Source organism: Chlorocebus sabaeus, chromosome 15 (assembly GCF_047675955.1).
Source record: "Chlorocebus sabaeus isolate Y175 chromosome 15, mChlSab1.0.hap1, whole genome shotgun sequence".
Classification (NCBI taxonomy): domain Eukaryota; kingdom Metazoa; phylum Chordata; class Mammalia; order Primates; family Cercopithecidae; genus Chlorocebus; species Chlorocebus sabaeus.
In genome coordinates this window covers 84881846-84894710 of record NC_132918.1, presented here as the reverse complement: position 1 = coordinate 84894710, position 12865 = coordinate 84881846, and the positions used below count along the sequence as shown (strand labels likewise).

Below are 12865 nucleotides of genomic sequence, written 5' to 3'. Positions count from 1 at the left end.
TAAATACATATCAGTGTTTAAACCAACACATTTTCTTTTTAAATCAATATACTATGTTCCTTCATCTCGTCTGGCACAGTCCTCCCTTGTATTTTTATTCATTTTATCCCCTCTAAATAGAATGTCTTTGCTCCCCTCACTCCTCATCTGAATTTCAGTTCTCAAACCATGTAAAATATTACCTTTATCATAAACAGTTTAAACTCTATTTCACTCTTTTAAAACTTGAGATATCTTGGTTATACTGGAGTCATTTATGAACCCCTCATATACTCCCTCACATTATGAATTCACTGAGGTTAGAAGCTGTGAATTACTAATTTCTTCTTTCTTCACAGTGCATATCACAGTGACTATTACTAGTTTTCAGTAACTGTTGGATTGGAAGGAAGTGCTTCCTTTAGTGGGGGAAATAATCAAAATGGTTTGTGGTTGGTACTTCCAAATCATTGTGTCTGGCTTACAGCCAAGTTTATACTGCTTTTTCATTTTGGAGTGGAGTGTTAGGGTGGGGAAGAGAATGAAATAAGGAATGGGGTCTTTACAGCGTGATTATATAATTTATCTTCCAAATGGGACAGTTTGGAAAGTGAAAAGGTGTGCTGTTAGTAATTATGCTAGAATAGCAGGCATAAATAAAGACAAGCCAAGACCAGTATTTCCCAATTTGCCTATGGCAGGGACCATAGTTGTAAAAAAGAGCACTGGGCAGAAAATACACAGGTTTTATGAGACTTTAGAAACAATCCATTTGTATCCTTCCAAAGGTTCCAGAGAAGTGATAGATATTTCTGCAAAACAGGCAGCCAATGTGCAATGCAGAGAAATGCATTTTCATACTTCTAGGCAATCTCAAGCAAAGCCATTTATTCTCCCTGTGCTCTCTAGCAGAGCTCCAATTACACAATGACACCATTCCTCTGTTCAAAATCCTTCCATGGCTTGTCATTGTCACTATAATAAATGTACTCTCCCTCTCAGTGTTATGGTCATCTCTGAACTACTCTATCTTGCGTTTCCAACTTTATTTCCTGATTGTCTCATAATTTCAATTGCATTTGAACTATTTGATGCTTCTGAGTGTATCAGCATTCACTCCTCACCCCCCTTCCCTTTGCTGATGCTCATTTCTTCACCTAAAATCCTCCTTCCTTCTTATATTTCTAGAACTTGGAAATTTCAATCTATCCTTCCAAGTGCAGCTTCATCTTACATATGTATGTAGACTTTCTTGACCCTCCTACATTATGGGCTCTCTTTCCCTTTGATGCTTTATATTATCTTGCTCACACACTTAAAAATCTCTCCTGTATTATAATTGCATGCATATTAGACTCATTCCCCCAGTGAACTATAATCTTCTTAGTGTAGGAATTGTTTAATTATTTTTAGATCCTGTGTATCATTTTACATATAACTGATGCTCAGTAAACATTTTTTTACGAGTCAGTCAGTTCTCCTTCTAACCTGTTTCTCTTTGTCAATACTACTTTTCATGAATATTGACAATGTAGAACTTAATCAAAAAGTATAAGTAAAAATTATAAAATGTTTAGAGAGGTGGCCCATTAATAAGCCACATTTCACTATTTTCTTGGGCCCACAAATTGCATCCTTAAGATTAGGAATGAGATTTAAAACTTAACTTTTGAATCAAATGTTTCACTTTGGCACTTGAATCCATTCTCTTCCAGACCCAAAATGTAGTACTCTATTGGATACCATTCGTAGGTTCCACTAAATTGGCACTGGACAATAATGCTGTATTAGTCATCTGACGTTTTCCTCAACATACATCTAAAGAAAATTGAGTGCCCACTTGGGTTTAACAATTTTTTATCTTCAAAATAGTAAAACTTACAAATTGTGGAAATCATCAAGTTGTTTTCCACAGAAGTATCTTTTTGTTACCTGTATTCATTCTATTTGTTGACATAAAACAATTAGAAATTTAAAAATATTCAACAGGAGAAAAAAGTTGTACTAAGAAGAAAGGATTTTTACCTGTGCCCCTCTGTTCTACCAGCTCAGATTCCACCCAACGCAATCATATGCACATCAAAGAAAACCAGGGTGTATTTGTGGTAACGTATTTCTCAACTGTTTGATCCAAATCCCTTTTTAAAATCTCATGACATTAGATATATACTCCCTTTATAGGCAGAACGCAGAATCTCAATTCTGTACATAGTCATTGAGGAATGTTTTAACAACTCTGCATTCAGAAAATGTATGTGTAATGAAAAAGAAACCAATTTTTTGATTGCTCTAGAAAATCTAGACATCCATTGATGCTTTCTGTTGTACCTGTGACATCCTGTTGAGAATCACTGCTCTTCTAAAAAGCAAAACAAACCAAACATGGTTTTCCTTATCAAGGTAAAGGATAAGTGATTTATTATCTCAAAATCATTTTTTTCCCAGTAGTAGTGAAGGAAGGTATGATGTGCGATCTGTGATCTAAGATGTCTTTCTCCTAGTTCCCTCTGGGCTCGAGGACAACCAATTGTAAAACAAGTGGTGCAATCTACCGCCACAGCATGGAGTAAGGAATACAACGTGGTAGACACGAATTAAACCTGCAGCTTCTGCTTCTCACCCATTGTGCTTTCTCCTATGACACTAAATAGCTCAGAAGCACAACATGGGGCAGCTTAATACATTTATTAACTATCAATAGAAAACTCACACCCATATCTTTTAAACGGTTAAGTCAGTAGAAATAGTACTAGGGGCCGGGCGTGGTGGCTCACACCTGTAATCCCAGCACTTTGGGAGGTCGAGACGGGCGGATCACGAGGTCAGGAGATCGAGACCATCCTGGCTAACACGGTGAAACCCCGTTTCTACTAAAAAAAATACAAAAAACTAGCCGGGCGAGGTGGCGGGCGCCTGTAGTCCCAGCTACTCGGGAGGCTGAGGCAGGAGAATGGCGGGAACCCGGGAGGCGGAGCTTGCAGTGAGCTGAGATCTGGCCACTGCACTCCAGCCTGAGCGACAGAGCGAGACTCCGTCTCAAAAAAAAAAAAAAAAAAAAAAAAAAAAAATATATATATATATATATATTTATATATATAATATAAAAAAAATAAATATATATATATATATATATATATATATAGTACTAGGACAGGAAAGATGTTTTTTCCTAGACCAAGCAGACACAGAAATCAATTAAGTGAGAATGACCTGGGCTACAGGGAGTTTACACTGCTGCCTCCACACTTTTTTTCTTGCATTCCACTGGCTTTGTACAACAGTTCTTCATGGAAACTTTTTTGGAGCGCCTACTATGAATCATCCCATCTCTCCTGGGTATTAAAAAGAAAGTGGCTGAGTAAAGGGAACACAATCATATACATACAGCTCTCTCAACTACAGAAAGAAAAATCATTAACCCTGATTTGTAAAATGAGGTGTTTCCATATATGAACCTTGATTTCCCATTTAGTTCTAAAATACTGTAACCCATTTAACAAAGTGTCTTTCCTTCATCATGTAACACCCCGGATGAGGAATTTTAGTAAATATCTCTTTCTAAGAAGGAGTTTCAGATCCTCCCACTCACACATACACATACACACACTTACACACACAGCCCTGTTTTGTTTTGTTTTTCCAGAAAGTTGAAGTTAAAACTTGCTCTGTGAAGAAGTTCCTTTCTTTTGGCCCTCTCTATCTCTAAGTCTGAGACCGTTCCCAGAGGCTCTGTCTTTCCTAGCCTGGCACTGGGGAGTGGAGCTTGCTTGCGGCCTCTCCACTGTACCCAAGGGTAGTGCCTTCAGCCTTGCCTGTTATATCCTGCTCATGTTCTCCTCCCTTCTGGAACCTTTCCTATTAATTAGCAGCTCCCCCAAATCCAGATCTGCTAGGGGTTGGGGAAGAATTCAAAAGTTATGGAAGAAGCAGTAGAGAAGGAACAGTGTTCTTATATCGTTTTTGAGTTACCAATTCAAAGAAATTGCTAGCAAATTACTATACATTTATTTGAAGTCAAAGAATGGGTTACAGTTTTTAAATAATTTTCACTCTTACAGAAAGTTTTATGCCTTTTTCATTTTTAATCTACCCAGTGTTTAACAATTCTTGTGTGATAACAGGAGATTGCTTTTTCTGTATTGACAGTTACTAATACACATAAATCCCCACACGTTATAACAACTTTTATATTAAATTTATGATTCTCAGAGCCATGTGGTCCCAGGCATTTCATATACTCAGATGTAGCACTGAATTTTTACAGAGGAATAGATATGAAAGCATAATCCTGAATAGAAAGAGAGCTGTTTGTACGTAATAGAATGGAAGTCAAGTCATGAAATTATGACCTAATACATGCACTGGTGGAAGGATATGAAAGTCATGCAGGCAATATGCAAAAAGACATAGAAAGGTAGGGAAGTGCAGCCATGTTTTTTCACAGATATTTTTTGTCGACCTTAGCGACATTCCAATAGAAAACAGACAAGTGATGCCTTTTGTAGCTCTTGATTACATATTTACCTGAAGTTCTGAAAAACTAAAACCTGTGTATAAAACTCTTTTCTTTCATAAGCATGCCATATTCTCACAAACAACATGACTCTTTGCCTCCATAAAAGGAAATAATTTCTACAAATATCCTCTAATCACGACATTAATGCAATTGCTTTCTTTCACAACATTATATTTAACTTAAAAAATAATCATTTCTTGCCACTTTACATCAACCTTGTGCTTCACTTAGAGATATCAATGAACAGACTTTTGCTTCTCCCATTTGATTTACAAGATCCTAGGCGGCTTATAAATACTGTATGTGAAATAGTTCATGAATAAAGACAGACAAACTCAGGTATGACATGATGGACGGATCATTTTCTGAATGATTAAAACTGGACAAAATTGGATCCAATAGAATCAAGAAGATCTTAAAAGCTACTTCTATTTAAAAACAAATTGGCAACATTTTAAGCTAACTTTCAATATTACAGCAAAACAAGAAACTCAAGTTTTTCTACCGAGGACAAGCAAGCCTGCTTGAATGTTTTAAAGAAAAATAGGCACTTCCTTTTCCTTCTTTAGATAACTCGATATTTCCCTTGTTGTATTTACACAGTTCAGGAGTCTAGACAATAGTGTGGTCAATACGATAGCACAGGCCTGCTTAGCAGCCCTCTGCTCCACTCTTCCTCTTGCGGTCTGCACCGGAATACTATGCATTTTGCTTTGATTTTTAAGGAGCTCAATTTGAGTACTCTAGTCCACTTTTCCAAGCACTCACCTGCAAGCATTTTTATCTGAAACACCGAACTCTCTCTCCACAACACCCCCCACCCAATCTGATTAGTGTCAACACAGCTGCCCATTCTGAGGAATGTAAACTAATATTGTTGTTAGACCTCCCTCAACCTTAGGAAACTTCCTCAAAGCCTTACAGTCTCTTCAGGATTTTTTTTTTTTATCCCTCTGCACAGGTTTAAATACTTAAGACAAACTTGCTAAGAGATCAGAAATGCAAATTATCAATTCCTTCAATAAAATCCTGTATGCTGTAATACACATTTACATACATGCATGTATAAATATTTAACAACGCATCCCTCCAAAATAACTTTATTTGTCATCACGTGAAAGTACAAGTCACCCTCCAGACTACAGAAATGTTATTACAGTCCCTTCTGGATTTAGGTGGGTCTCTGGATTGACAGACTTAAAAATGAAGATGGCTTTAAAAAATCTCACCTGATTATTTTGAAAAAAGCTTCATTTGCTTTTAGGATGAAGTCTGGAAATAGACCTATGCTAAGAAGTTAAGACACAGTCAACTAATTTTTCTTACTGGTACGTGAATACCCATGATAGGATTCATTGCAATGTATCCAGCAGAGTGTGATCTGCTGAGTCTGTTTTTATAAAAAGTGACTTTATAAAATCCTGAACATTATTTTTTCAAATACATAATGTTATCCAGATTTTTTTTTCTTTTTCATCTTCTCCTACTGCTTCATCTCCTACTTAATAATAATAATAATAAAAATCTTACAGCCACCACAGAAAACATTAACCAAGAAAAGGAGATTCCTACAGACAATTTGCAAAACATTACTTTGGGTGACCGAGAACCACAAATATGTAAGTCTTTTAAAAAATAATAAAAATTAAAAAGCATCTCTAAATGGAGTGCTAAAATCTAAAATCCTTACCTCACTAAATTGAGTCTGGGCATTGTTTTCCAGGTACAACATGTTAGCTGTAAGATTGATCAATGCTGCTGTCCTCTCTTCTGGCTCCAGGATTTTGTCAACCCCCCCACCCCCTCTGAGACCCTTACGATATGAATCTACTAAGAAGATAACAGAACTCAAGTCCCTCTCTCTCTTTCTCTCTCTGTACATAATTTAAGGTTTCCTAATATATACCCAACTATAGGCATGAGGAGGCGGGACTCTTCTCTTTACCTGTCCAATCCATCAACTTCCACCTGGACTCCTCCACTCCAATGGAGTGAGGCCTCTCCCATCTCATTAAGTAGTTAGAATTCCTTATCACCAATCTTTAAAAGAAAAAGAAAGAAAGAAAAAAAAAAAAAAACAACCCAGGAGACAGACAGGTAAAACTTTCCCTGTCTCTTTCATAAGAAAGTGCACTCTCTTTTAAAAACAAAACAAATCTCCCCAAACAAACCGCACCACCACCACCACGATTTACAGAAGGCATTTCAGAAAGTTATTTTACTCTTTGCAACTGAAAAGTAAACTTCAGGAAAACTTTTAGAAGGGTTCTTTTTTTAAATCTAGATTTGAGGTTTCAAGAATGAATACACCAAGTTAGAATGTAGGAGAGAGAACTCAAATCCACTGTTACATTTAATCAATGTAAAAAAATCAAAACCCACTGCCTGGTAACTAAAGAGTATTTAACTTATTTTCCCCAGAGAAATGCCAGTGGTTTCATATCACGCAATGACAAAATAAGCTATCTGATTTTTTTGAGCATGCTTCAATAACAATTTAAACTACCAGTCCCGTTAACTTATAAAAACAAGCAAACATCCATATTATGTACAGGAATTAGGAATCCTGATAAATATGTCCTTTTTTTTTTTTTTTTTTTTTTTTACAAAACCCTTATATATTTGAATATTTCTTTTCTCTATTTTATTGTACCCAGTTTCTACTAATATCTTTGCTTGTGAATAGGTAATAAAAATGATTACTGTACATGATGCATCTATGTAAATGATGAGTAGAATAAGTATTAAAGCATAAGATAGCAATTCTCTTTTGTCTTAAAAATACATTTACCTAAATACATGCCAACATTCATGCAGAATCTGGCCTTGGTTCGAAGATTTGGTGGAGATGAGATGCACCCTGATGGTTACCATGTGATTCATTAAAATACTCTCTTTATTGCTGAGTATTTGTAATTCAGTTACACTGATTTCTCCACATCATCCTACAGCCCCCACTCAGGAACCCAGTTTCCTCTATTTTGCTTGAAAAGTTGTAAGTGGCAAAGACAACTATAAGTGAATATTGCGATTTCTTATAAAATTTAGAAGACACAAAATTTAGAAGAGAATTGGAAGCCAGAAGAGATTACAACATACATTTCAGAAACAAAGTTTGCAAATACGTTCACGACTTCCAATTTGCCTCCCCTTTACTTCTACTTTTGCATCCATAAAATTTATGCACTTGAAGGATGATATGGCCATTGGCTGATATATAAGACCCATAGGTTTCTGGTATAGTGCATCCTTCTTTTATAAACAGAAACCAAAAAACTCCCATAATATAATTTGATCTTGAGTATGCAAGAATATGACAGTACTCTGTAACACTACAAATTTATATCAGACAAAACATTCATTTCTTCACACATACATTGGGAAGAATGATCTCTCTTTCTACCTATAATTAACCAAATGAGCACTGCCTATGAGGTAAAAAAAACAAAACAAAACAAAACAAAATGAAAAAAAAAACCTGCTTACAAAATACAGTATAATTATTTGTACAATGTATTTAAATTCTACACCTACTGACAGCTTAAGAGTCAATAGTAGAAAGCAGATGGTTGCTCCCTTAAAGGTGTGCATGATTCCTGTAGCCCAAAAACTTGGATGATCCTGAAAATCATCCAGGGTGCTTTTTAAAAACAGATTTCTGGACGTGGCCCCAGATCTCCTGAATCAGGCTCTGCAGGGCTACAGCCCCAGCAACTGGATTTTATACAGCTTGCTAGGCGGTTCTGTATGAGTCATGCTTGGGAATCAGTGATCTAGAGGAAATGCTGTTAGCACAACTGCCTACAAAAGTCATTACTGAATTGTTTTTTACACTAATGGGATCATGTAGCCATTTGAATACCCAAATCTAAGGCTCAAGGTCTCAAGTATTGATATCCACTAAAAATGTAAACAACTTCATCTTTCACGAAGTCAAAAGATTCCCAGCAAGATTTGATGGATGGAAAAGTCAGATTCTTTCCACGTGCCACCTCAGCTATCAGCATGAATTCAGATACGGTCTCTAACATATCTACAAAGATTCTGGACAAAATCTAAGACGATATGTCCACTGTGGCTACTTGAGAGCTCTGAGTATTTTGGAAGAAAAGAACACTGGACTGGGAGTTAGGAGATAGGAGCTCTGTGCCCTTGGGGCAAGTTACTTAACCACTCTGGATTCAGATTCCTCATTTGTGAAATGAGGGGCAGAGCTAAATGATTTCTAAAGACCATTACAAAGGTAAGAGCTTGTTTTTGTCCAGAATCAGGGAAGTGATTTAGAGGATATTCATCTTATTTTACTTGGATATTTATTTGTCCCTCAATTTGCTCATCTCCATATTGTACAAATGAAGTAGTCAAGTTGCACAGCTACTTAAGATACTTAAATGACATAAAGAAAAATGAACAATATATTGGTGGACAGTCGTATTTTTTGCTTTAAGGTATCCTCACAATGAAAAATTAGCTAATGGTTCATGTAGATTTGAACTCAGCACAAACATTTCCATAAAAGAGCTAATAAAAGTATATCTGATGTTTGATTTCAGAATTAGTGTGAAGAGCTGATGTAAATATCATGCATTGATTTAAGCAGGTTACAGAGAAGTAACAATTCTCTGCACTCAATAAACAAAAATGCTTATACGTGGATCTCAAAGGTTTAGTAACATGCATTAATTTTCCTAACCACCTAGTGGTGTAGGTTAGTATTATTATCTATGTTTTTCATATAAATAAACAAATTCAAGGGTTTTAAGTGAATGCCCCAAGTCCTCAGTAGTTAGAACAACTCTAGTTAGAGCTCTTGCCTTTTCTCAGGCATTTCCTCAGACTTTCTTAAAGCTCCACGGTCTCAGAATTAGGGGTCAGCACCGCCCCCTGGGTAAAAATGCCAGTGCTGTGAACCCACAGCTTTGGGAACAGAAGTCCAAGATGTCACATCGAAGCATATGCTCTCCAGAAGTAACAAAATGCTGACATTTTGATGAATATCCTTTTCTAACATCCAACTTTTTATTATAAGTGCTATATTTTCCTGTGTTTGTGTGTGTATTTGTGCATGCATGTTTATGTGTGTGTGTGTGTGTGTTTAGGTATGTCTGGTCTTTCAAACTTGCATACAGTATCACAGTTTGCTTTTTGGTGTAGGAAAATTCTAATTTTTCCATAGTCAACTTTACCATTTTTTCTTTGATGACTTACTGTGTTTCAGACAGAGTTTGAAAGGCCCTTCCCAGCCCAATGTAAAATTTTGCAACCATATTACAGTATTATGAGTTTTGAATGTTTTCACATGCAAATCTTTTAACTTTCCAGAATATATGTCTGTATGAAAAACAAAGGAAAATCTACTCTTGCCCATTGAAAACTGATCTTTATTATCTATTGAATATTTTTTCTCAGATTTGAAATGCCATTTTCATAAAATACCAATGTCAATGACTCCATTTGACATCTCTATGTGAAAAAGTTAAATAGTTATACTGTATATTTTTGGTTTGTTTGTTGCATTTTTATTTTTTTCCTGATTTACAATCCATGGTTGTTTGATTCCATGAATATAGAACTAGCAGGTACAGGGGGCTGATAATCCTTCTACATTTTAATAAGAAATCCACCTGAATGCGGCCGGGCGCGTTGGCTCACGCCTGTAATCCCAGCACTTTGGGAGGCCGAGGCAGGCGGATGACAAAGTCAGGAGATCGAGACCATCCTGGCTAACACGGTGAGATCCTGTCTCTACTAAAAAATAGAAAAAATTAGCCAGGCATGGTAGTGGGCGCCTGTAGTCCCAGCTACTTGGGAGGCAGAGGCAGGAGAATGGCGTGAACTCAGGAGGCGGAGGTTGCAATGAACTGAGATCGCACCACTGCACTCCAGCCTGGGCAACAGGGCGAGACTCCATCTCAAAAAAAAAAAAACCCACATATATATACACACATATATGTATATATACACACATACGTATACACATGTGTGTATACATATACATAGATACATATGCATATACATATATACACACATATACATATATGCATATACATATATACATATACACATATACATACACATATATACATATACCTATATGTATGTATATGTATATATGTATAAGCATATGTGTATATGTATATATGTGTGTGTGTATATATATATACCTGAATGTTGAATGAGGGCAAAAAAGGAATATACAGCAATGTCTCCACTTTCTCTCCTCCCTGCTGGAGCTCCCTCACTATCAGTTCACCTTTCCTAAAGGGCAACTCTGATCATGTCCCTCCTCAGGGTGTCCCAGTGCCAACAGGACCAAACAAATTATTTACAATGGCATTCAAGGCCTTTTAAAATCTGGCCCCAAACTACCGTTTCAGCTTCACTTTCCTTACAATCCACTCTGCTTAGCAAATGTGGACCCCAGCTGGCTATTTTTGTCCTGTTCAATCTGGTCCCTGAGTTTGGAATGCCTTCATTTGCTTTCCTGATATATTCAAATACTTTTAGATTCTTTAAACAATTTCTCTAAATTTCTCTAAATCCCTAAAGTTAAATCTTCTCTTATTTTATATGAATATAAATAAAAGCAGTAATAAAATTCTACCTTTTAAAGCAAAAAGTTGTATCCTTAACTGTCTCCTCAATAAGATTTTGAAGTTTTTGAAGTCAAAATACATTTATGTTCATCATGCCACATTTAGTACTCCAAAAGCTCGGTGAGTATTAGCTCAATTAAACAGTTCTATAATTCTATAAGAGAGAACTAGAAAGTAGACGAGTATTTACCCAAAGCACTTATTATGAGACAGACACACAGAGATGCCTTTTTACAGAGAGATGCCTTTTCATCTTGTAAAAATCAAAGCATAGCATCTAATTAAAATAGAAGAGAGAAAAAATATTGCTTTCAATTCAAGCTCAGTATCTCAAGCCCTCAATAATTACTTGTGAAAAGGGAAAGTTGTCAGCATGAAAAACCTGTAATAGTCAAGAAAGGTTGGGGTTTTTAGAGCATGTGTGAAAGCTAAGAAATGGTGGGGCTTTCCAAGCAGCTGCAAAACCAAACCAGTGAGATCTTTTTGATATCAGCTACCATTACTTTGAAGGATGATCTACAAAACACACTGAGTAACTTTTAAAGTTCTAATACTGTGTGAATTAAGTGTTTACCTTCCTCTCCTGCCTCAGATAGGTGATAAGAATTAGCATTTGAGGAAGCTACTAAAGGACACTAAATTAGTTCAACAAATCAATTTTTAGTCTGAGGCTAAGTTCCAAAACAAGATCTCATCCATTTGAGGATGACCAGCTAAGTTCTGAAAAATGGGTAAGTCTTACAGGCATAGAAGGGGAGATGAGTTCTGTCTTAAATCTTACAGTGTATTCTAGGTTTAATTTTTTATTTGTATACATGTTCAAGTAAATGATAAAATGGTAGACAGAATTTAGATTCTCTGCACTTTTTATGGTTAAGGTACTCAGACCACTTTACATATAACAAACTCATTTAATTCTCATAAAATTATTCCTTAGATACTATGTTCATTGCTATTTTACAGATGAAGACACTGAAGTGCAGAGAGATATTAAACGATGGAATTGAGATCCGAATCTGTGTATTTTGAGACTGGAAAACACTATGCTTCATGGTTAAATTACATCTTCATATTTACTTTTCCCCCTTACTCCTGTATTTATCCTTCTTCAATGTCATCTATGTCCTACAGTTCATTTGCCATGTAGCCAATGCTATGATTATAATAACAACAGTATTTTACCACTTACCGGGATTTAGATAGTGCCTTACTTACAGTTCAAGTAAATAGATGTACAAATGTACAGAGATAAGATAATCTCTCCTCATATTGTTTCGCATTATGGATTTAAAATTTTTAGATTACAAAAATAGTGTGAAATTTAGAAGAAAAAAGTAAAATACAAATAAAAAATGAAAGTCAACTGTAAGTGCAACTCTCAGAATTACATTAAAAGTTTCTATGGTCTTCCTCCTATGTTTATGTATGTAAACAAGATTGAGATCATATGCAATGTAATTTTTTTAGTTATCATAATATTTTGAGTATTTTCCCCTGTTAAGTATTCCTACAACTAAAAGTACTGGGTCAAATGTTATGGACTTAAGTCACTTCATGGGTATAGTATCAAGTTACTTTCCAAAAAGACTGCAACAGATTACATTTGAGTGAGGCTATTACAGCACTGAGAGGATTATCTTTTCCAACTTTATAAATAAAAAATATTTTATTTTCATATTAATTCCCTTTATTGCTAGTGGTATTACATGTGTTTCAATATGTTCATTAGCCCTCTGCATTTCTCCTTTAAATGGTCTGTTAATATATTTTGCCT

At 35.7% G+C, this 12865-nt stretch overlaps 1 protein-coding gene across 3 annotated transcripts in view; it reads right to left on the bottom strand.

Annotated features, from left to right (window-relative positions):
- Positions 1 to 12865, bottom strand: part of TP63 (tumor protein p63) — a 262272-nt gene that overhangs the window by 99663 nt on the left and 149744 nt on the right. Inside the window, exon 1 of one of the 3 annotated variants that reach the window (XM_073023750.1) lies at positions 6186 to 6614. The exons of the other annotated variants lie outside the window; for them this stretch is intronic. Coding sequence (XP_072879851.1) covers positions 6186 to 6377 — 192 coding nt within the window. The 5' untranslated portion in view covers positions 6378 to 6614. Of the gene's footprint in view, positions 1 to 6185; positions 6615 to 12865 lie in introns of those variants that run through there. 3 annotated transcript variants of the gene reach the window in all.